Below are 23,940 nucleotides of genomic sequence, written 5' to 3'. Positions count from 1 at the left end.
TATTAACTTGAACTTGTTATGAATTTAACTCAAGATGCTACTAACCCATATTAGCTCAAACATGTTCTAAATCATGACACGAACTTGCACAACAATACATTTTGGCAACACTAACTACATATCCATATGGCCGCTAATAATAGCCCGGATGTGGCAACCATTCGATATAGTTACGTATTTTATTTTCCATTATTAAGATACTAATAATGTATTCATCTTTTAATACATACAAAAGGTGAATAAAATAATTTTAGTGGTTCTTAAATATTTAGTAGTTCTCATTGAGCCCAACATTATGTATAAATCTTAAAATATTGGTTTTAGTTATTGATCTGTATTGATAATCTTTATATCCACAAAGACACATGTATCCAACATATGATATACTGATAATACAAAATCAAATTGCACAATGATCTTGGCTAGAAAATAGTTTAATATATTATAGAAACAGGGCTTCCTCTTTTTACAATATTATTTGGAAATGAGTTTAATAGACTTTCTAAATCTTGTCCATATGCAACCAATCTATTTTTTTTCCTCCTACAAAGTCATGCACTTGGCCATTAACATCTTCTCCATCTTATTTTTGCTGATATTGACCTTGACTTTTGTGAATGGTCATTGCAAAACAGACTACAACTGAAAAAAAAAAGTACCTTCTCTTCAATTTGAGCGAAAGTTTATTATCTGAAGGAGTTAGACCACAATGAATTATATAAGTGCGATAATCAGTATTAGTACGTGAAATAACTTTTACTTTAACAAAACGTCTACCCAAATTAATTACTCGTAATCTGGTTCCATTACACAAACCGTTCTTCTGATTCATATTCCTTAGTAATATTATTGGCACACCGACTTTTAGAACCAATCTACGAGTCAAAATGATTTTGGTCTTTTGATTTTATTTAGTATAATGTGTTTATGAAAGTTATAGTTCAAATTAAAATATGAAAAAATAATTTGTATGATCTTACTTAAAACCAAAAAAATAATTTTTATATGGAGCACAACTAAATTTGTGAATTTTTTTTGCTAAGTATGGAAACAATATAAATTGAGTAAACCAAATATAATGAAAAAATAATGGAGCAATAAGTTTTAAATTTCCAGTATACATTAAATTGGTCAAATAACATATTAAATTGGTCAAATAAATTAATGTGTATTTAATACAAGACAAATTAACTTTCTAGTATAATCAAAAGTAATTATTTAAATTTCCAGTATACATTACATTTGTCATTTATACTAACTAAAAATTGGTTAAATATAAAAGATGGAAATTTTTATAAATTGAATATATTAAAAACTATAAAAGAGTTGCAAAAGTCTTCAATTTCGGTTTTGTAAGACCAGAAATAAATAAATGTAAATATTATTATATATTTTTCTATTTTTCTTGGAAATTCAGTAACTAAGCAATATACTATTAATTTTTTTAATTATCACGAAATTATTGTCAACACTTTAGGATCATTACCTTGTTTAACAATAAATTTCATTAACTAATTATTTTTTCAATTTTATACATTAATCTTGACATTTAGCCTAATTAAAGTTTGGCCAACTATAAAAGATGGAAAAATTTTATTTTCTGTTTAGTTTATTAGTTTACTTTTTAATTTTGCCAGAATAATTTAGACAAATCGGTAATCCTTGACATTTATGTCTATTAAAAATTATTCAAATATAAAAGATGGAAAGTTTATTGAGATTGGAAACTATTAAAAACTACAAAAGAGTGATCAAAATTCGGTTCTTAAAAGAAAAAATATATAAATGTATGAATGATTGGAATCTATCATTAAAACTAAAGATGATCAATAATTAGCATTAACAAGTAATTGTAGTGAATATCTAAGATTTTTTAAATATAAATTTGAAATAGCATCTACTATACCAGGAATATCAATAAATCCGATTATTGCAATTGCTCAGGATACCCTTCTTTTTGGGTGTGAAGCAGTGTCAAACCAAAATACCAACAACATATTAAATTGGTCAAATAAGTTAATGTGTATTTAATACAAAACTTATTAACTTTCGAGTATAATCAAAAGTAAATTATTTAAATTTTCAGTATACATTAAATTTGTCATTTATGCTAATAAAAAATTAGTCAAATATAAAAGATGGAAAATTTGTTGAGATTAAAGACTATTAAAAACTACAAAAGATTGTTGCATGAGAGGTCAATCTCGGTTTTTAAAAACATAAATAAATAAATGGAAATATTATTATAAAAACTTTCCATTTTTTTAGAAGTTTACTAACTAAGCAATATAATATTAATTTTTTAATTATCACGAAATTATTGTCAAGATTTTAGCTTCATTACCTTATTTAATAATAAATTTCATTAGATAATTTTTTTTATCTTGACATTTATGCCTAATTAAAAATTGGTCAAATATAAAAGATGAAATTTTTTTATTTTCTATTTAGTTTATTAGTTTATTTTTTAATTTGGCCGGAATAATTTAGACGAATCGGTAGTTCTTGACATTTATGCCTAATTAAAAATTGGTTAAATGTAAAAGATGTAAAGTTTATTGTAATTGGAGAATATTAAAACTAAAAAAAAATGTTCAAATTCGGTTCTTAAAAACAGAAATAAATTAATTTATAAGATTGATTATATAAAAATCAATTAAATTACATGAATTGTGAAAAATACATAAATACATGAATAATAAAAAAAAGTACAGCCAATCTTGTACAAAAAGTAAGACATTTTTGCAGCAAATACTTCATCCATGACATTAGCTATTCTAGTTGGAAGTCATAAGCTGAAATGATAAAATTAAGTAAATGTTAAACAATATATTATTTGGACTAAGCGGAACTTTGGTCCGGGCTTTGAATATACCATTTCGTCTTGCAAAATCATTTCTATCGACCAATCTTCTCCGAGCTTTGAATTGTCCTTGAGACGCCATAGTTTCAAAATATGCATCTTGAGGACACAGTCGCTGTTTAGCGCATCCAATTGGTTCAACATTGTGATGTTTGTTGGCTCCATCTTCCTGGTGGTGAAAAAAAACAAAACATTAATTTATGAACAATAACAATTTTAACCAAAAATTAAAAAAAACAAAATGAATGATATAAACAACAAAAATATAAACCTTAGAAACCAAGAAAATTGTTTTAGCATAATTTGGTGTGATAGTATAAGAATTCTTGTGTGAAAGTGAAATATTTATATATAGTTTATAGTAAATGATTGAATTTTGGAAGGAATGAATAAAGAAGGAGTGTATATACGAAATTAATTAAAAACATAAAATTAGGAAACTTCAGTTACATTAAATCATGGACGAAAATTAGCGAATGAGGATTAAGGGATTTTCAAATTTTGAATTTCTAAAATGTAATGTTGTTAAAGTATATTATAAATACAAAATAATTCAATTCAAATATTTAATTCTAGAATATATTTAAACATACGGAATTAACTTTTTAATGTGGAAAAATAAGTTACTAATTTTTTTATTTACATGAATATAATTAATCATCAATTCAATCAATTAAATAATTACCATGTATCTTGAATGATTATCAATTACCGTATATCTAATATCTAAAATTATAATCAATTATGATATATATAAATTGTGAATCATATGATTGAAATTTATAAAAATAATCAACATAATATAATTAATAAGCATTTGATAATTAAGTAACTAATATAAGCTGTGTAAAAATAACTAAGTAATTTCTTTTTTTTTTATGTATTAACAATAACACAATTTTAATATAATAAACAACAATTTAAAAATTGAGTCATTGATATAACATATGGTAAGTAGTAATAATAATTATAAATTAACATATATTTCAAATTAGAATCAGCCTCATGTATTAAAATCTTTGATGACTAATTTTGAATTAGTCAATCGGTCAAAATCAGTATTTTACCCTTAAGGATGCTTAATCAAAACCTTAATCAAATAATCAAATGATATATCATAATTTATTAAAATATAGAAATTCTGTAATTAAAGAATTCCTTAATCAAATGGAAAATTTATCCCTAAATTTACAGAAATTGATATTTCATAAATATAAAATTAGAAACAATTATAGTAAAGTTAAATCCGTAATCTCTGTATATTAGGTTGTTTTATATTGAATCCAATGGATGAAATATCAATTAATTATCTCAAATAAATTAAACCTGGAAGGAAGCCTGATGATTAAACTGGCCGGAGGTAACGCTAATGGTGAGCACCTTCATCGATGGTGGATCGTGAATTTGACAGATAAATGAATTGAAGGTAGTGATATGTGGAACAGGATGGAACCATCAATGAGAATGGAGGCGTGAAAAAGGAAAATTGATTTAGGTTTCTAGGTTAAGTTATATTATAGTATATACAGAATAATAAAAATAACATAAATAATAAAAATTGTAATTAATTAATAAATAAATTGGTTAATCATTATTAAATTAAAGATTAAATTAAAGTTAAAGAGAATTGCTTGTATCTTATTTTAATTTATTTTTGATTAATTTTATTTAAATGAAAAATTAGAGAGGTGATAAATATAGATGGAAAGTTTAGGAAACAACTAATAGGAAGATGGTAGTTGAGTTAAAGCCTATTGATTTAATATTATGTATAGATATTTGTATATTTTTTACCACCGGCCGCCAAGAACTATGGCCGGGCCCCGGCTTTCTCAGGTACTATAGTTTCAGACTTTTATATCTATATATTTTAGTAAATTAGTTCTTAGTGTACAAGGCTATTATCATTTCTTTTTTTTTTAACCTGGTGACCATGGTTCCAATCACCCCTTGTGGGGATCCAAGTGACAACGCTTTAGCTGGGATCGAGAAAAAAAATACTTTTTCTTGTTAGTTATACACCATAAGTTGCCTCAGATTTACATGAGTTGTGAATAGCTAGTAGTGCCAACTTGGAACAATGACGACTTAAAACAGTGACAACTTGAAACAAATGTAACTTAGGTTTCATCGTCTGTAAACGCTTGACCTACCGATATAACTATCCAACTTATTCCCGGTTATAACCACAACTTTTATAATCTTTTCATGATGTTGTAACATGTCGTTTTGTTGGTTTCCGACCTAAATAATGACAGTTTTAGGTTTAATTTATGGTACGTTTTTCACAACAAAATTTGCATACTTGTTTATTACCAAAGAATTAAAGTACTGTCAAATTACATTAATCTGAAAGTGATTATTCCAAGATCCAAAAGAATTATTAGTGAGTTTAAAGTCACTGAAAATATAAAGAAATCACAACCACACATCTCACCAATTTCAAGCATTAATTTAGTGTAACATCCATACATCATAATACATGAAATGGATACTTCCAAGTCTTAATAACAATTGACTGGTACACGCGTTAGGACATAAAAATTATATACAATGATGATTGATGAGACCCACACCAACCATCAAAATTGACTACCTGTCATGCTCAAAGTTAATCAATTGCTTGTAGTTATTATGCATACTTACATATCACTACTCTCTAGTCTCTACTAACAATTTGAACTTAACATTTGTATCATTTCATTTCTTAACAGTAGCTTATATGTACAATACTGACCAACGCAACCTCGCATAGGATCCTGACCCATCATCACATCTCAAAAACGAATCGAAAACAAATATTGGAAGCACAAAAATATTCAAATTTGCCATCCCAACGAAACTAAATAACTAACTAACTATGCTAATGCTACTCACAAAACTGGAATGACAAAATCATGAAACTTGGATCTAAGTCGCGAGGATAATCAATCTGGGTTCTACAAAAACATCATGGTAAACTCTGATATGTAAACACGGTTGTTCGGCCCAACACAAACAAAACCAAAGACAGCTCGATGAAGAAGATTGTGTTCATCAAACTTCGATCCACAGTCCAACCGTATAAGGTAATCCCTCCAGGATTATTTTCAAGATACATAACTGCACAAAGTTTAGCATCATACATCAAAGGTCTGAACTTTAAGACTAAAAAGTCAAAACTTTGACATAAAAAGTCAACCATACAAAGTAATCCATACGATTTGCTTACCAAATGCTTGTCTTCTGAGATAAGAAGACAAATAAGAATCAAGCTGTGTGCTATTATGAAGTGAGATATAATTCATCGCCTCCAAATCGCTTTCTGAGCACCCGTCATTTATCAATCTATCAGTAAGTCTTGCATGTGACACGTCATCTGAACCACACGATGCTAAAGCATGACATCTAGTTGCTATTCTTGCAACGCCTTGAGCTCGGTGAGAAATTTTCGCTGCAGCATTTAAACACAGAATCAATCCCACCACTTGTGCAATTGATGACACCTGGCAAACACATATATTTAAAATACGTGATACTGAATAGGCGGGATGTGATCCTCCCACACGACCCCCACATGCCTATACGGCTCGTATAGGCCTATACGATTGTATAGGGTATACATGCCTGACAAAGGGACAAAACAAAACAGCTTTTTGCAGCCTATACGACCGTATAGGCATTAAATGTCTCGTATTGCATTCAGACAAAACCATAAAAGCTATACGGTCGTATAGGGCTATACGACCGTATAGAAAACATTTGCATAAACATTCAGACTGCCTTAATCGCTGCCGGAAAACGATTTAAAAAAACCCTCAAATTTTGGGGTGCATTTTTATTTTAATGTATGTTGACTAGATGTTAAAAAGACCTCAAATTTTTATTATATGTAAGCAACAAATATGCCTAGACAGTCTTGAGCTTTTGACGAGCTAAGCTTGAACTCAACATTTAAACCCGTTAAGATAAATGAAGAGGTAGGTCCCAGTAGAGCCCATTTGGTCCCGCAAGACTCACCTTAAACAGGGACGTCTGCGCAAAAACCAACTGGATCCGCAGGACCAACCATGCTCAGAGACGTGACGTCCTTACGCGCAGTACGCAAGCTGTTCCCGCAGGAAATGCCTCCCATGGTGAAGGACTCCGCCTGTTCCCGCAGCCTCGGATACAAGCCATGAGGGAAGGCCACCCGCGCAGCATGGCTACACGCACTAGGTACTTAGCTCTCGATCATTCAGTGTCACCTGAAGGAATGAGCAAAGCCGGGAGCAATCCCGCACAGAGGCGGGAGGGGGAATACTCCCGCCCAAATAAGCCAGTCTGTATACTGAAGGACCTTTTACTGTACCTGACGAGGTATGGGCGAAAGATCTGATCAGAGATACGACAGCTCACTGATACAGCATGGCGAGCAGCATGCTCCTGTACTGTATCACTATTAGCCGCTGCCTACTCACCAACTACTGTCATACCACGTGCGTAGCCGGCAGTTGGTGGAAAGGGAACAGTATACAGCAGGCCTGGTCACTATCAGCCGCTGCCTACCCACCAACTACCAGCAGGGCACGTGCGTAGGCTACTGTTGATGAACAGGAACACTGTTGCAGCCGGCCATACCTCCTTGGAAACCTACCTTCGGCTATAAATACCCCAAATGGTATGATCATCGACACATTACATTATCATATTATCATCATAATATACCTGATATCTGCTCTAGCAATCTCTTAATATACTTTTATATTTAAAGAGCAATCTAGTCTGATTCTCACGCCGGAAGGTGGTCACAAGGAGGAACCCCCCCCTTCTCAGTGACGAGCTCACGGTGTCTGTTTTGCAGGTTATCAGAAGAACCATCTTCCAAGGGTCTAACCCCTCGTGGGAAACAGCTATCCAACCCCCAGGTTACCAGTAATCTGTCCGGGGTCCGGTTAGTGTTTCTTCATTGGCGCCATCCGTGCATAAAGCTAGAACTTTATTTTTCTCTAGTTTTTTCAAACTTCTACAAAGATGGTTAGAGAAATTCCGGTAACCACAAACCCAGCTACTGGGATGAACACCGGCAACACAGTTTTTACGAACACTACCCCGGCTACCGAAGCCGGGGCAAGTGAAGTAAATTTTACGAACACTACCCCACTTACCAAAGCTGGGGCAAGTGCAGTAAATGATCACCTATTGGGATCCACCGATATCCAGTTTGAGAAACGAAGACTCCCCCGCCAGACTCTCGATGAAGTTAAGGCATGGGCGGAGGCACGACAAAAGAAATTCCAGGCTGAGTTGGACGAACGCTTGCGTTCCGTGCAACAGGCCGACGAATTCGAATACTGGGAGGATGACTCGGAGGAATCCGACTCCGACGCGAACCCTCGCCATAGGGCAAAAGGGAAGCGTAAGGAAACGGAATCCCAACCGAAAAGGCATTTTGGACAAGCCTTCAAACCAAAAAGCACAGGTGGAAGTCCACGGGACTTCTCTAAAACGTTCAGACCAAACGTTGCAAATGCAGGAACGTCCAAATTTGCAAGGGACATTGCTGAAGCAATCGCCCCAAAGAGTGCCAAACAAATGCCTAACATAGGCACATATGACGGTATATCTGATCCAGACGATCATTTGAACAAGTTCATAGCGGGGGCAACCGTCAGTAATTGGACGGAACCCACGTGGTGTTACATGTTCCAAATGACGCTGGTGGGGGCTGCTAGAGCATGGTTCGATCGTCTACCGGTCAACCACATCTACGACTGGGCAGACTTCCAACAGAAGTTTAGCCAACACTTCAGCCAGCAACGAAAGTATACCGAGGAGCAATGGACAATCCTCAAATGCATACGAGAGGAAGATGAATCTCTGCCAAACTTCATCACTCGCTTCAACTCAAAGAAGCTAAGTTTGGGCAATATCAGCGAAGATCTCGTTCGCGCTGCCTTCATCCAGGGCGCACATGACCCAGAGCTCATCCGCACCCTAACGGGTAAAGATGGCATGCCATCCACATGGGATGGCATCATGACAGCAGCAAAACGCTATGCGGAAACAGAGAAGCAACTGGGTAGAGATCTCCCACAGAGCACAAACCTCTACACCCAGAGGACGAGAGAAGACAACGTCCTCACCGCCCGACTAAATAAAAAACGAAAGCTAGGCATTTGGCAGTCAAGGGTAAACTTTGACACCTCATCCGGCTTGCAACATCGGTTGGACGGAAGGGATAATGTACAGTCGCACCGGAACTCCAGATGGACGCCACTCACCAAAAGCGTCACTGAGATATTCGCCACTGAAGAGCTCCCATGGCCAAAGCCTCCAATAATCCGACATCGTCAAGATGCTGATCGGAGCAAATACTGTGACTTTCACAAGACAAAGGGCCACAACACTGAAGAATGCATAGATGTAAAAGATATGGTCGAAGCATTTGTCAGAGATGGGACGCTCGCGCACCTCGTGGCGTAATAAAGGCTGAGCAGGCGAGTGCATATAGAACCCCAGCTGGGGAAAACACGAATCAATTCCAGCTTCAAAATCGAGACTACATGCTGCGTAAAGAACGAGATCCCGAACCAGGTGCGTATCGGCTCGATGGCACTCCCATCCCAACATGGAAGGGAGCTCATTTACACAGTCTGCATGTAAATCAATTCCAATTTGTAAAGAAAAGGCCAAGAGCCACTTCTAATGGAAATGATTCTCTTTAAGAACACCGAAGCTGATGATTTTACATTTATACTTTTCTGAACTAATATGCCGGTTTTCACCGCATAATTACGTCGTCATTGCATGGGAAGGCGGTCCTACCCGCACGAACCCAGCAACGTGACAAACCTTCACGCAGGTCAGTTGAAGGGGAAAAAGTTCAGCACCCAAAAATGAAAGTGTCGGTCTATCCGCATGAATCATTAAGAAAACTGAATTAATAACCTATCGACAACCGCGCGTCGAACGGTTCAAAACAAAATTCTTAAAAAGGATAAGAAAAACCTACACGCAGGTCAGATAAGGGTAAAGTTTTGCCATCCTACTAAGTGCAAGTGACGGTTCTACCCGCACAATCACGAAAGAGGAAGCAAAACTTCACCTATTATCAACCACGTTCAAAGGTTAACTTATCCTCAAAAGGTAAGAAAAACCTACACGCAGGTCAGATAAGGGTAAAGTTTTGCCATCCTACTAAGTGCAAGTGACGGTTCTACCCGCACAATCACGAAAGAGGAAGCAAAACTTCACACCTATTATCAACCACGTTCAAAGGTTAACTTATCCTCAAAAGGTAAGAAAAACCAACACGCAGGTCAGATAAGGGTAAAGTTTTGCCATCCTACTAAGTGCAAGTGACGGTTCTACCCGCACAATCACGAAAGAGGAAGCAAAACTTCACACCTATTATCAACCACGTTCAAAGGTTAACTTATCCTCAAAAGGTAAGAAAAACCTACACGCAGGTCAGATAAGGGTAAAGTTTTGCCATCCTAAGTACAAGTGACGGTTCTACCCGCACAATCACGAAAGAGGAAGCAAAACTTCACACCTATTATCAACCACGTTCAAAGGTTAACTTATCCTCAAAAGGTAAGAAAAACCTACACGCAGGTCAGATAAGGGTAAAGTTTTGCCATCCTACTAAGTGCAAGTGACGGTTCTACCCGCACAATCACGAAAGAGGAAGCAAGACTTCCTGTTATCAACCACGTTCAAAGGTCAACTTATCTTAATGCCTTAGAAATTTCGAAAAGGAAAACCTACACGCAGGTCAGATATAAGTTAAAGTTTAGCCATCCTACCAAGTGCAAGTGACGGTTCCACCCGCACAATCACGAAGGAGGAAGCGAAACTTTAACCCACTATCAACCACGTTCAAAGGTTCTTATTCTAAACACTTGGAAAATTGCTAATTTAAACTAAGTATGCAAGTCATAAGTTTATAAAGCAAGGAACCCAAAGAAGGAAATAACAATCTTATACGCAAAAAGATTAATATTTCAAGAATATATTACAAGAATGGCCGGGAAACTACCCGCCTAAAAGAAAAAAAAAAAACTATACAAGTCTTAGCAATGGGAAGGGATCTTCAGGATCAAGCTTCAGGGACGCTTCCACTTGGACCCGCTCCGTCAGAAGAACGGGGTGGTTCGAGGAACGCTTTGAGGACAGCTAACCCATCATCAGCAGCAGCTACTTCGTCCACCTTCTCCACCACTGGATGCGGGAAGGCGGCGTATTGGTTCAATGCTTGGTCATAAATGGCTTCGGTATCCACATTGAACAAAGGGAAGTTGGAAGGCGGGAAGCCTTTCTCAACAAACCCTAGACCAAGCAAGAAGCCGGCCTTTTCCCCATCCTCATGAGAAGCGTTGAGGGCTGCGGTCATAGCATCATCGTAAGAGGTCTCTGAAAAGACCCGACGCACAACCTACAAAGAAAACACAAGTATTAGAACCTTTTCTTACAAAAGAAAAGCGTGAAGATAAAACTAAACATACCTGAGGCAACGCTTCTCGAAGAAGCCATTGGAGGGCAGCTTGAGCTTCGTTATGGGCACGTTCGGCTTCGCTCTTGTTAAGGTTGGCAAGTAAAACTTCCTTTGCGGCAGCCTCTTCGACGCCCTTAAGCTTCCGCTGGGTCGGTCAAGCACCCCCCTCTGGTCCAGGATTTCCTGGAGTTTCTTGGCATCTTCCATTGCCAAGGCATCATGAGCGCGTTGGAGAGCCTCTAATTTGCCTTTCAGCTCCTCATTCTCCACACGCAAAGGCTCAGCAACGGCTTCAGCCTTGGCAGCCCTCTCGGTTGCGTTTCGCGCAGTCTCCCTGGCCAGCCGAAGCTGTCCATTCACAGCTTGGGCAGCCTTGGAGCGGGCCTCGAGTCGCGCCTGAACTTCAACCTCGAGGGCCTTGAAGGCCTTCTCCTTGTCGGCGGCAGCTGCCGCCAGCTGTTGGTTCTCCTCCCGAAGAGCACGCGCCTCAGATATGTCCTTGGCGCGAGCTGCTTTCAACTTGTCGTTTTCACGACAAAGCAGCTCGACGCGCGGCTGCATCCGGGCCTGGAGAACCCGAAGCTCATTAGTTAGCCTACCCTCCTGGTAGCTAACCATGGCTTCCCCCAACGCACCCGGAGGAGCAGCGTGGCGAGCCCAGTCCACGCACTCCACAGGTGTGCGAAGGGTTGTTCCTCGGCGTATGTTCCATCGAGGAACATACACTTCATTGGAATCCGACACTGCAAAAGAAACAAAAGCAGTAAGGAAAAGATGATAAAAAACATAAGGGAAAAAGAAAGGAACCCTACGCACCTGTAGGGTCAATGACAGGCCGATAGCCGCCAAACCCATCACCTGAACCTAAAGGAAATCCATCCAACAGGTCAGGCAGACGGGAAGGTGGCAAAAATCGACGGGAAGCCCTGCGCGTACCTGATGGTCCGGCCATCGGTGCCGGTGGCGCGGGCATGGCGGCAGCCGCCGTGGTCGCCGTTGTGGTCGCCGCCTTGTAAGCAGCAGCAGTAACCGCCGGCTCTGTGAAGGATGCTGTAAAAATCGCACTCACAGCCGGCGGTGACGTCATCTCTGCCGGAACAGTTGGCTCAAAGGAATGAGCAACTGGACCAGCGGATGCAGGCGCAGGCGCCTGGGTCGACGCCTCAGGAAGGCTGACCGAGCCTACCGTCATTGGCGGGGGGATACTCCCCTGCGCTTCACCCCGGAATGCGTCAACACCCACGCCTGCACAAAGAAGAAAGTGTTAGATAAATTTATAGTGATAAATCTGCAGACATTACGATTGTACTTACGGGTTTTCTTGACCCTGAACGTACGGACGGGCGGGGAGGAACCCGATGGAGCCGGCCTCTTGGTACCGGTCATCGTCGTCTTCGTTGGTTCTCCGGAGGTAACGGTCGTAGCCTCCGGAGTAGTGGTCTCCTCACCACCGGGCTTCCCCGCCACCTCTTCACTATCTGACTCCGAGTCAGAGAGAACCACTGGATCAGCTGTGGAGGCCTTCTCCTTCCCCTTCACGCCGGCAACAGCCTTCTTCTTCCGCACAAGGGGAGGACCATCTGCGGATTCCTCAGAAGAAGACAGGATGTAAGGATTTCCAGCAACGGGTACAGCATTGAGGGGTTCAGGATAGAATATCTCCTTACCTGGCCGCCGGTGGCTCAGGATCTCTTGGCCCGGCGGATAGACCTCCACAAACCTATCCGCCGTTTGCTCCAGGATGGGCAACTCATTGTCGTCCAGAGCACGAGTGCCCACCCGCACGGGACTGTCAGCTTCCCGCGGGAACAGGAGCGACTCCAAATTATTCCCCTCTGAAAGAAAAAGAAACAGTTAGAAAATTAACTAATATCAGCAAGAAAGACAAGACATACCATAAGGAATAGAGTTAAAACCATATTCAAGAAGGATGGGAAACCGGGACGCATCCTTCCATACCCGGCTCATCCCCAACAGCACCATCCCGGACTCCGCAAACCGGTAAACCGGAGATTGGACCCGGGATATCTTCGCGAACCATTCCGCCTCCTGGTAGCTGGAAGCGTGAAGGCTCGGAAGCGCTTGACCCTTCTTGAACTTCATAGCAATGGGGATGGCGCGGGCAGAGATGTAGAAGAACTCCCGCTTCCACGATTGGAGACTGCGCTCGGTCACGCAGATCTTCAAACCCTTAATACGGGTTGTCAGGGTGTACCACCCCTGGACGCACCTCCAAGTATAAAAGGTCATCAGGCGGTCCACGTAGGGCTCAATACCCAGAATCCGACACACCCACTCGAAGTGCCGGACCTTGGCAATCGCCATCGGATGCACCTCGGTCAGGTGCACCCCGTGCCTCTCCAGGACACGGTACACAAACTTTGTCAATGGGAACCTAAGGTTCCCATAAACAAAGAATGCAGCATATACCCCGATCTTGCCACTGGGGGCATCGTACACAGTCTGGTGGGATTCAGGAAACTCAGGCTCGAGAGACTCGAGCATGAACTTCCTGACGATGTACTGGTACTGATCGACAGGTAGAGCACACTGGCACTCGCCAGCAGTACTCCTATCGTCGGCTACAGCTTTAGCATCATGAGAAGACATTTTTGCAGAAAGAAGTGATTTCGGGAAAATGCTTGCCTGAAAAAGGGGAGTATTTGCCGGAAATCACTAAGAAGAAGAAGAAGAGAGGTGAAAGTGTGGATTACAAAGAGGCCTCTCCCCCTTTATATACTAATCGCAATTAATGCGGTGAATTTAATGCGGAGGAGAGAGAAATCGAAGGTGCAATGAAACTATGACACGTGGCAAAAAGCAGGCTGGCAACAGCTGTTGACAGGACGTGTGCCAGTAATTTCGCGGCCACGAGCCCGAAAAATCGTGCCCACAGCGCCAGGAAAAGCGTCTGGAATGACCATGTTCTGTCACGTCACCATAACTTCCTGCACGTCCTGACACAGTCAGAAGAAACCGTCGCACGACGTTTCATAGGTTTGGACTGTTCTTATCTTTTCACCAACTCTTCGAATTTCAAAATTCAAAAAATTTGAAAATATCAAAAGGTAAGCGGGAAAATACCCCTTACCCCTTGGCAAACAAGTAACCGTAAGACGGATGCGGGTACAGTGTAAAGGCAAAACCCTTCACATACCTAGCACCCGCAGGGAATTGAAGCCAAATAAACATTGGCAAACAAGTAACCGTAAGACGGCCGCGGGTACAGTGTTAAGGCAAAACCCTTCACATACCTAGCACCCGCAGGGAATTGAAGCCAAGTATTCCTCGGCAACCAAGTAACTACAAGACGGGTGCGGGTACAGTATAAAGGCAAAACCCTCCACATACCTAGCACCCGCAGGGAATTGACGCCAGGAATACCTTGGAAGTAAAGTAACCGTAAGACGAGCGCAGGTACAGTGTCAAGGCAAAACCCTTCACATACCTAGCGCTCCGCTGGGAATTGAAACCAAGAAGGATCTTCTGGGCAATGCTAGCGGAAACGGAAATAACATCCCCGCATAGCGGGAACGTCGAGAACTACGTTGTTTGAAGCTCCAGGATGGAATTGGTGGTCTTAACATAATTGATCACTATGTTCAAAACTACCAAAACCTCATGGAAAATCCATACAACTGGGACTCAATGCTCCTGACTTGCGAGGAGGTTACAGACCTACCCGCATCATACCCAAAGACCAAGCAGGAAACTCGGGCATTTCTGCAAGTGACAAGGACTTCCGCGGAAAGAATCCCCATGGAAAACCTTACAAAACCCTTTTCAAAACCCTTTGCTCAAAGTCCAAAAGTTCACCTCACTTTATTAAACACGCATGAGAAGAACATTGGACTGGGGGGACTTGAAGAGGTAGGTCCCAGTAGAGCCCATTTGGTCCCGCAAGACTCACCTTAAACAGGGACGTCTGCGCAAAAACCAACTGGATCCGCAGGACCAACCATGCTCAGAGACGTGACGTCCTTACGCGCAGTACGCAAGCTGTTCCCGCAGGAAATGCCTCCCATGGTGAAGGACTCCGCCTGTTCCCGCAGCCTCGGATACAAGCCATGAGGGAAGGCCACCCGCGCAGCATGGCTACACGCACTAGGTACTTAGCTCTCGATCATTCAGTGTCACCTGAAGGAATGAGCAAAGCCGGGAGCAATCCCGCACAGAGGCGGGAGGGGGAATACTCCCGCCCAAATAAGCCAGTCTGTATACTGAAGGACCTTTTACTGTACCTGACGAGGTATGGGCGAAAGATCTGATCAGAGATACGACAGCTCACTGATACAGCATGGCGAGCAGCATGCTCCTGTACTGTATCACTATTAGCCGCTGCCTACTCACCAACTACTGTCATACCACGTGCGTAGCCGGCAGTTGGTGGAAAGGGAACAGTATACAGCAGGCCTGGTCACTATCAGCCGCTGCCTACCCACCAACTACCAGTAGGGCACGTGCGTAGGCTACTGTTGATGAACAGGAACACTGTTGCAGCCGGCCATACCTCCTTGGAAACCTACCTTCGGCTATAAATACCCCAAATGGTATGATCATCGACACATTACATTATCATATTATCATCATAATATACCTGATATCTGCTCTAGCAATCTCTTAATATACTTTTATATTTAAAGAGCAATCTAGTCTGATTCTCACGCCGGAGGGTGGTCACAAGGAGGAACCCCCCCCCTTCTCAGTGACGAGCTCACGGTGTCTGTTTTGCAGGTTATCAGAAGAACCATCTTCCAAGGGTCTAACCCCTCGTGGGAAACAGCTATCCAACCCCCAGGTTACCAGTAATCTGTCCGGGGTCCGGTTAGTGTTTCTTCAATAAATGAACCAAATACGACCCGTATAAATAACATATATTGTATATATGGTCATCATTTTTTTTTTTAAAATGTCTATAAACGAGCCAAATACGACCCATATAAATCACATATATTGTATATATGGTCATCATTTCTTTTTTAAAAAAAGTGTTTATACGGCCGTATAGGCCTATACGACCCGTATAGGCCTATACGAGGCACAATAAACGATGGCAGACAACCTCTGACACGATTCAGGTCCTATACGACCGTATAGCCGTATACGAGCCGTATAGGACAAAAAATGGTGTATGAAGATCCAGGGTGGTGTGGGAAGATCCAGGAGGGCCTATCACAAGAATCAGATAAACGCATATATTCCAATTCAGGGTTTATGGTTTAAACTTACAGAAAAATCACCGCCATTGATGAAAGTTACTTTGTTACTAATCTCCGTGACTTGAAACAGCATTGCGAATTGGCTGGATGTGACAACAGCAAACACAAGAAGGAGATAAATTCTGAACCTATGACTTATTTTCGAAAGATCATGACGTAACCGATCATGTTCTTCTATTGATACCAAAACATCGGTTTCTGTTTCCAAGAGTCTTCCATAATCATCAAAATGGATAATTTGCAGATTACAAACCAAATGGAACACGAGACATGAAGATAAATAGATAAAGTTCAACGCTGCAAGAATGCCAAAAGACTTCCACCATGATACTCGGTGCATATAGATAATACGAATCGATTCAAGTCCAATCTTCAAAGCAAGACATGGTAGAACCCATAATACAAACAAGCGTATAGATTCCTGACATTAGAAAGTATAATTAACAAACATACTACCTTCATTCCTTAAATATGACAATACATTTCTATTCTATAGACAGTTTTATGACATCTAATTATCCAAACACCACTGATGTGTCATACAGCTTGTATAACCATACGGCCATATGGTAGTGCGAAAAGTGGTCAAACGGGTAGTCGGTAAAATCTTTGGTCGAACATATCCTGAAACTTTAGGTCAAATCCATTTTTGGATCACTTTTTTCGGGGTTAATCCGACCTTCTTTCCCATGCATTTCTTAGGGCTTTCGGGTATGCCACGTCGCATTCCAGATTATCCAGATGCTTACACTGGATGGAATGCCCTTAGCGCGCAGAGCCAGGTGCTCTTATTTTACGACGGTAGGGACGATTGCTTCCATTACTGACCAGAAAGACACCAAATTCTCCTTTAGGTGCTTCAACTGCGGTATAGGTAGAAGGAGCTGGTACGGAAAAACCTTTTGTATAAGGTTCGAAATGGTAAGTATCATACGGTAGTATGATATGGCGAGAAAAGTATATGGGCTGTATGAAAACCACCGACAAAGAAACGACTAATGTGACCAGTGACAACTTTTTTCGCCCTGTCATACAGTTTGTATGACATCATACAAGTCATGCGGCTGATCTAACAGACAAGTTTGTGTACACTTTTTGGGAAGGCGTGTAAACGAACCTAACGAACACGAACAGGGGCATGTTTGTGTTCGTTCATTTAACTTTAAACGAATACGAATATTTATTTGAACAAATATTTGTGTCTATGTTCGTTCATTCGTTCGTTTAAATAAACATACAACAAACTTTATACAAATAATATTTGTGTCACAAACAGTTCCTTGAACGTTCAGTTCGTTTACACTTTTGAGAGTGGCGTACGGTACCGATAGCAGGACCAAAGACATACATTTGTTGCATTTGTACTCTACATACAGTACTTTCATGACATCTAATAATCTGAGTATCATAATTGATCAAACTAATAACAACCAAACTTGGTGATCAACAATCTTGATATCAATCCATGAAGTCATAATATTATCACTAAACAAAGCATGACTTACAGAGATCTTCTGAACATACTCCTTTGAAAACCTTTCAACATGACCACTACACTGATCAACAATAAGAAACCCACGAACTCCATACTTCCTCAAATTATGCGAAAGACAAAGCAGAGCAACTGCAGCCAGACAAGCATGTGACACGATAATAACAAGCTCAAAGCCTTCAATTTCGTAGAGGCAATACGTCGAACAGTTGGCGTGCAACGAAAGTATGGCCACGGGAAACGCAACACCGATCACCAAAAACGTAACCCATGAAACCCCAAATCGCAATATAGAAGATTGATCGAAACCCAGTAAGGTTAAGTAAAGTTTGAATCTTTCAAGGGTTTTGTGTAGATGGGTTGTTTCTTGTTGTTGGGTTTCTTGATTTGGGCTTTGGGTTTGATTATTTGGAAGTAGAGGTGTCTTGATTGAGTGATCTGACATTTGATTTGGAAATTAATGGTTTTATTATGGGGATATAATGTAATTTGGGATTTGGGTTGTATGTTAATGTAAATGGAAGAAGTCATTTGCAGAGTCTGAATTGTGGGATGGTTTTAAAGAGACAAGAGATTGCTTCAAGTTCCTACGTTGAATCTTAGTCTTCACATGCGAATCTCGTTACTTTTGTTTTTATGGATCTTGACTCTTTGAGGCTTAATTTTTATTTATTTTTTTCTTTAACAAGCCAATGAATAAATTTCCGGCTACCGGGTAATTCAATGGTAAAATACGATCTCATACGTAATATTTGAGAAAAACTTGTCTGCCGAAAAGACTTTGTGATAAAAACCTTGTTGAGATCGGATTCGGACTTTAAACCTTTCGGCCTCCGGCGTAAATCTTCACTTCCCTCTAATATCATTTTTCCCTCTAATATCATTTGAGCTCAAACTTATTAACAGTTTTAAGCAAATTAAATTTTTACTTTAAAATATATCGTATTTTTAGATTATATTACAAATTAGTCCTTTATATTATTAATAATTATAATTAAAGTATGAGCTTTTGGTTTTAATTCTTTTTATGAAAATTACATCGGAGTATATGGGTGTCATTTTACTAGGAGTTTGAATGGATGTTATTATAAAGGACTAAAACTCAGACGATTTTTCATATAAATGATAAAAATAAAATTTATTTATTTAAATGACTTATTTCACGACTAAGAAATATCGTGTATCGTTTCAGTATTTTGTTTAATTCATGAGAAAGAAACATTCTTGTCATATCAATCATAAAATCATTTTTTTATTTTCTCTTAACACTATCTATATTTGCATATTGCATGATTTGAATCATTTACCATTAAACCTCTAAAATAGATTATTGTATACTTCTTGTATCCTTCTCATATACGCAGTTGTCTCATCACATTTGTATTTGATGTTGTATACTCCTATGCATAATAAAAAAGTCATAATGAATAATAATAATAATAATCTACCTAACTAATAAAAGAAAATAATTCTAAATACATGCATTCTGAGGTTAATTCTAACTATCAAATTATCTCTAAAATCACTTCTCTTCTATTGATGCAAAGGAAAAAAAATATTGGTTCTAAATATAGTATTGATTATAAATTCAGCATACCGTATTATTAGTCAATCTCCATTGATTAAATTATTAATGCCATAGATTATATTCTAAACATACTTAATATAAAAAAGATTAATATATATAATAATTATATATAAAGAGACTTAATTTTTTTATTTGTATTAAATTATTCATTGTAAATATACATTAATTTATCTCGTGTAATACACGGGTTTCTAAAGCTAGTAATAATATAAGGTAAATTGAAAATAAATAATCTCAACTTTTGTGTATTAGCTGATAATAATCACAACTTTAGAAATCACTACCATCGGTCCCAACTTTCAACTATTTGTCTCAATGGACCTTCGTTAAAAACACTTAACGTCGTTAAGTTTTTTTTCCGAGTTTCAAACCGACGTTTTAGAGCTTTTGATCGGAAGAACGATACGATTCGACTGATGTAAAACTAACCTCGAAACGGTGATCTAAATAACTTGTTTTTTGTTAATTGGAAATCCAAACACCCGAATTGAAACATTGTTTCGTCGCTTGGATCACCATTTCGAGATAAGTTTTACGTCGGTCGACTCGTATCGCTATGTCTATCAAAATCCCTAAAACATCATTTTGAAAGTCAGAAAAAAAACTTAACGACATTAAATGATTTTAATATGGTTCCATTGAGACAAAAATAGTTGAAAGTTGGGACCATTGATAGAGATTTTTAAAGTTGAGATTATTATCGGCCAATACACAAAAGTTGGGATTATTTATTTCCAATTTTCCTAATAATAATAACAAATAATAATAATAATAATTATTATTATTATTATCTATTTATATATAAAGGAAGAGTGGTGGATACAAATGTCATTTCATAATTGCATGCCAAAGACAAAAATGACATTTCATAATTCATGATTTATGAAATTACTTTTTTATCCTTTTACTTATATCATTTCATAATTGCATGACAAGGATAAAAATGACATTTCATAATTCATGAATGCTATTTTTACTTGGAAATACAAAAATGAAAGTATAAATATGTGTACAACAAACAATGCAAGTTAACAAAATGAGATAAATTAACACTTTAGTAAGTTCGTCTTGATCAACTCCAGCATCTTCCTCTGCCCATTTAACAGAAGGATGCATTGAATCACCAAGAACAAAACTTGGCTTAGAACCAAGCCTAAATGCACGTGATGCGGCCTTTGATATCACATTAGTCTGAACTGAACTTTGACCGGTCAACAAGATGATGAGATAAGTAACAGATAACTTTTTATCTTAATATACTTTACTAATCTATATTATTATATTATTAAGGAGGAGTGATGTACAAATATAGTAATTTCACAATTAAAGGACAATGATAGAAATGACATTTCATAATTGGGTAGAAAAAGTAATTTTCCAATGTCTTTATCCGTTCTCAAAGTTTGTCTTGATCCGTTCTCAAAGATTTTGATACAATTTGACGGAGCTTTAGTTTTTGTGAAAGTACTTTTCCATCTTTTGCATACAAAAGGTTTGTTAAATTTTGGCCAATAATAATAATTATTTAATAACTACAATAAGTACATCTAATAAAGCACAAGTAATGCATTTTTAATGATGATGATAATGATAATAATAATAATAATTATTATTTAATATAGATAACTAAAATACCCAAATATCTATATGTATATTATTATTATAATTATTATTATTATTTTGGGCCTAAACTCATTTAAACGCAAAGGGTGGAGGGCAAACATATCTTTTATTCAATTAAATGCAATAGGAAAAAGGGACCCTGACAACAATTGGAAATTCAATTCGTTACCAAATCCATTTCAGTTGATGTCTTCTTTAAGACCTCAGCTTCTCATTCCAAATCATAGTTTTCTTTCTCTCTTTAATCATTCCTCCTTATTTGCATCCTCTCAATAAGGTTCTTACGGGTTTATTTCGGTTGTCTTTATTAATTGAATGGCTTTGGTCTTTATTTTACTGATTTAATTTCTTAATCGTATATTGCATTTGATGTTTATTCATAATGATAGAGGTAGTGAAACGGTTACAGAGTCAAGGACGAAATCCAGGAGTTAATGCACGAAGGCAGATTTAGAAGCGACAACAAGTTTTATATTGCTCGAAGCGATTACACCACTGGTTAAGGATTATGTTTTTTTTCTGTTGTTTCTGATTCAATTTCCTTTTAATTTAGTTTTATTATTTTAATCCAGTTATGGGTATAATTAGAATGGTCAAAAATGTCAAAATGTGATTTTTGATACTCCTTTCTTCAAATTTTATTTTTAACCAACAATTGTAATGTAGAATGACTTGGTTCATGAATGGGGTATGGTATTGAGTTTTCTCTCCAAATAGGTGTTGATATTAACTACCTATCGTATAATATAAAGTCGCCATTATATGAAAAAAATAAAAGTAAAGTTAATTGGTTCTACACTCATAGTTTATTTAATTTTTTGTGACATGACATGCACATGAAAAGTTTGGAGTTGTTGATGCACAATAGATAGTTCATCAAGGTCTACCTTAACTCGGGAATCAAGTAAAATTAAAAAATTTTAGTTTTGCCCCTGTGAAGTATTATGGTTCTTAGACCATGTGTAGTTAAAAAGCCCTATCCTTAGGCATTTTGCGTCATGTGGTGCCCAGTCAGAGTTTTGGCTTTCTGAAAAAAGAGGGTGTAGTCAAAATGCTTGGAGGGGGCATTTTGTATTTTTATTTTTATTGATAAAACTTAAGAAAACAAAATTAAAATGACAAAAAAAAAGAAGAAAAAAAAATCAAAAAGCCACAACGTGTTGCAACCACGGATGGTCTTAGTATTAATATGCGCTTACCTGTAATTGTTTCATTTGTAGGATAAAGGAGAAAACAAGTAACTGCCTTGTGACGGGGTGACACACAGATGTCAAAGAGTGGAAAATGTTTCCCGAGCACATATCAGGTGCCGATAAAGAATATTACAAGTCAAACGGGGTTGACCCATCAAATGTTACAACACATTAGCTAGAAGCTTATTAAAATCCATTTTCGCAATATCTCATTGTGATTAATTAGTTATAAACCGTTATAGAGTTAGATGTTTATAGTTTCTTACCTTATGATTCAATAGTATGATATTATTTATTCATTGACAATGTGTTTTGATGCATAAGTTATAAAGATGGTACATCACACCCACGTTATTGATTATAAAGGTAAGTTCAATATTTTATTTTATTGAGAATTTGTACATCCCCTAATAATATTACGATAACGAGCTATGTTTAATATTTTATTTTATTGAGAATTTGTAGATGACTGAATGATGAATCTCAAGTTTATGTCCTAAAGAGTTATAAGTATACAAATTTAGGGTAAGTTAAAATACAAAGGGAGATAAACATAAAAAGTGTGAGAAAGGTTTGTGTTCACACAAAAAAAACCCATAAAAAATCATAACTCAATACATATAAATAAAAAACGAAAAAAATTTAAAACCAAACTGTTTCCCCCCGTCATTCTCGTTCACAAAAAATGGCGAAAAGACACAATGCCGAGAAAAAAAGACACAATGCCTAAAATGAACAAACAACACAATCATAAACAAAAAAAGACACAATAAATTGCAAAATATAATACAACGCTAGACTAAATATAACACAATGTTGAGTAATATAACACAATATCAAGAAAAGACACAATCAATGACGAAAATAAACACAAAACATAATGATAAACAAAAAGACACAATAATCTTTTTCCCTCAACATTGTGTCTTTTTCAAGGTTTTTTTAGAACGAGGAAGACGGTGGAACATTTTTGCATTTTTACATTTTTCGTTTTCTTATTAAAATTTTAGTTATGATTTTTTTTTTATTAATTTTCATTATTTTTTAGAGGGTTTTTTTTTCTATAAATCCTTTTAAACGTTCTCATTTTAGTCCGCCTTTGTATAATAACTTGACCCTACAAATTTATTATATTCTTCATGAAGGATATCCAATTGAATGCGCGAGTACATCGGAAACAATGACAAATGAGAGGCAATTTGTGTTCGGTTTTTGGGTGTTGATCGAGTCCAGAAGGCTTGCACTAACAAGGAGTAATGCGATGTAAATTGTCCATGTTACAGCATCTCACGGGTTTCCTACTAGAGTGATTTGGTCATTTAGAGATTTTTGATTTCTTTCCATATACCAAATTTGTGTACTTATATAATGAAACTGTCAGCCTCATACCGACTAAATCATATATAGTTGACGTAGGGGCCAATAAATTGTTGGAATTAACGTATTAGACTTACACTGATACGCTCGATAGACACTACTACGCCTATTTTGGGGTGGACGGAAT

At 37.7% G+C, this 23,940-nt stretch overlaps 1 protein-coding gene across 1 annotated transcript; it reads right to left on the bottom strand.

The window, feature by feature from the left end:
* Positions 1 to 5,409: 5,409 nt before the first annotated feature.
* LOC143612213 (uncharacterized) lies at positions 5,410 to 16,828 on the bottom strand. The gene is made up of 3 exons (XM_077086250.1): positions 16,551 to 16,828; positions 6,075 to 6,348; positions 5,410 to 5,965 (listed from the first exon to the last, which is right to left on the bottom strand). Exons 1-3 carry the CDS (start codon positions 16,611 to 16,613, stop codon positions 5,814 to 5,816), a joined length of 489 nt encoding a protein of 162 aa, XP_076942365.1. The 5' UTR covers positions 16,614 to 16,828; the 3' UTR covers positions 5,410 to 5,813.
* Between the last annotated feature and the right edge of the window lie 7,112 nt (positions 16,829 to 23,940).

Source organism: Bidens hawaiensis, unplaced genomic scaffold (assembly GCF_021521415.1).
Source record: "Bidens hawaiensis isolate Kalapana, Puna unplaced genomic scaffold, B.hawaiensis_p1.1 tig00033911_1, whole genome shotgun sequence".
Lineage (NCBI taxonomy): Eukaryota > Viridiplantae > Streptophyta > Magnoliopsida > Asterales > Asteraceae > Bidens > Bidens hawaiensis.
The sequence above is the reverse complement of the archived record's forward strand: the minus strand, read 5'-3'. Positions and strand labels throughout refer to the sequence as shown.

Coding starts and splice junctions, on each gene's coding strand:
- LOC143612213 (XM_077086250.1), bottom strand. CDS start 16,613: ATGCTGTTTCAAGTCACGGAGATTAGTAACAAAGTAACTTTCATCAAT. Junction 6,349..16,550: donor TCAATGGCGGTGATTTTTCT/GTAAGTTTAAAC, acceptor TGTGTTTGCCAG/GTGTCATCAATTGCACAAGT. Junction 5,966..6,074: donor TCTCAGAAGACAAGCATTTG/GTAAGCAAATCG, acceptor AACTTTGTGCAG/TTATGTATCTTGAAAATAAT.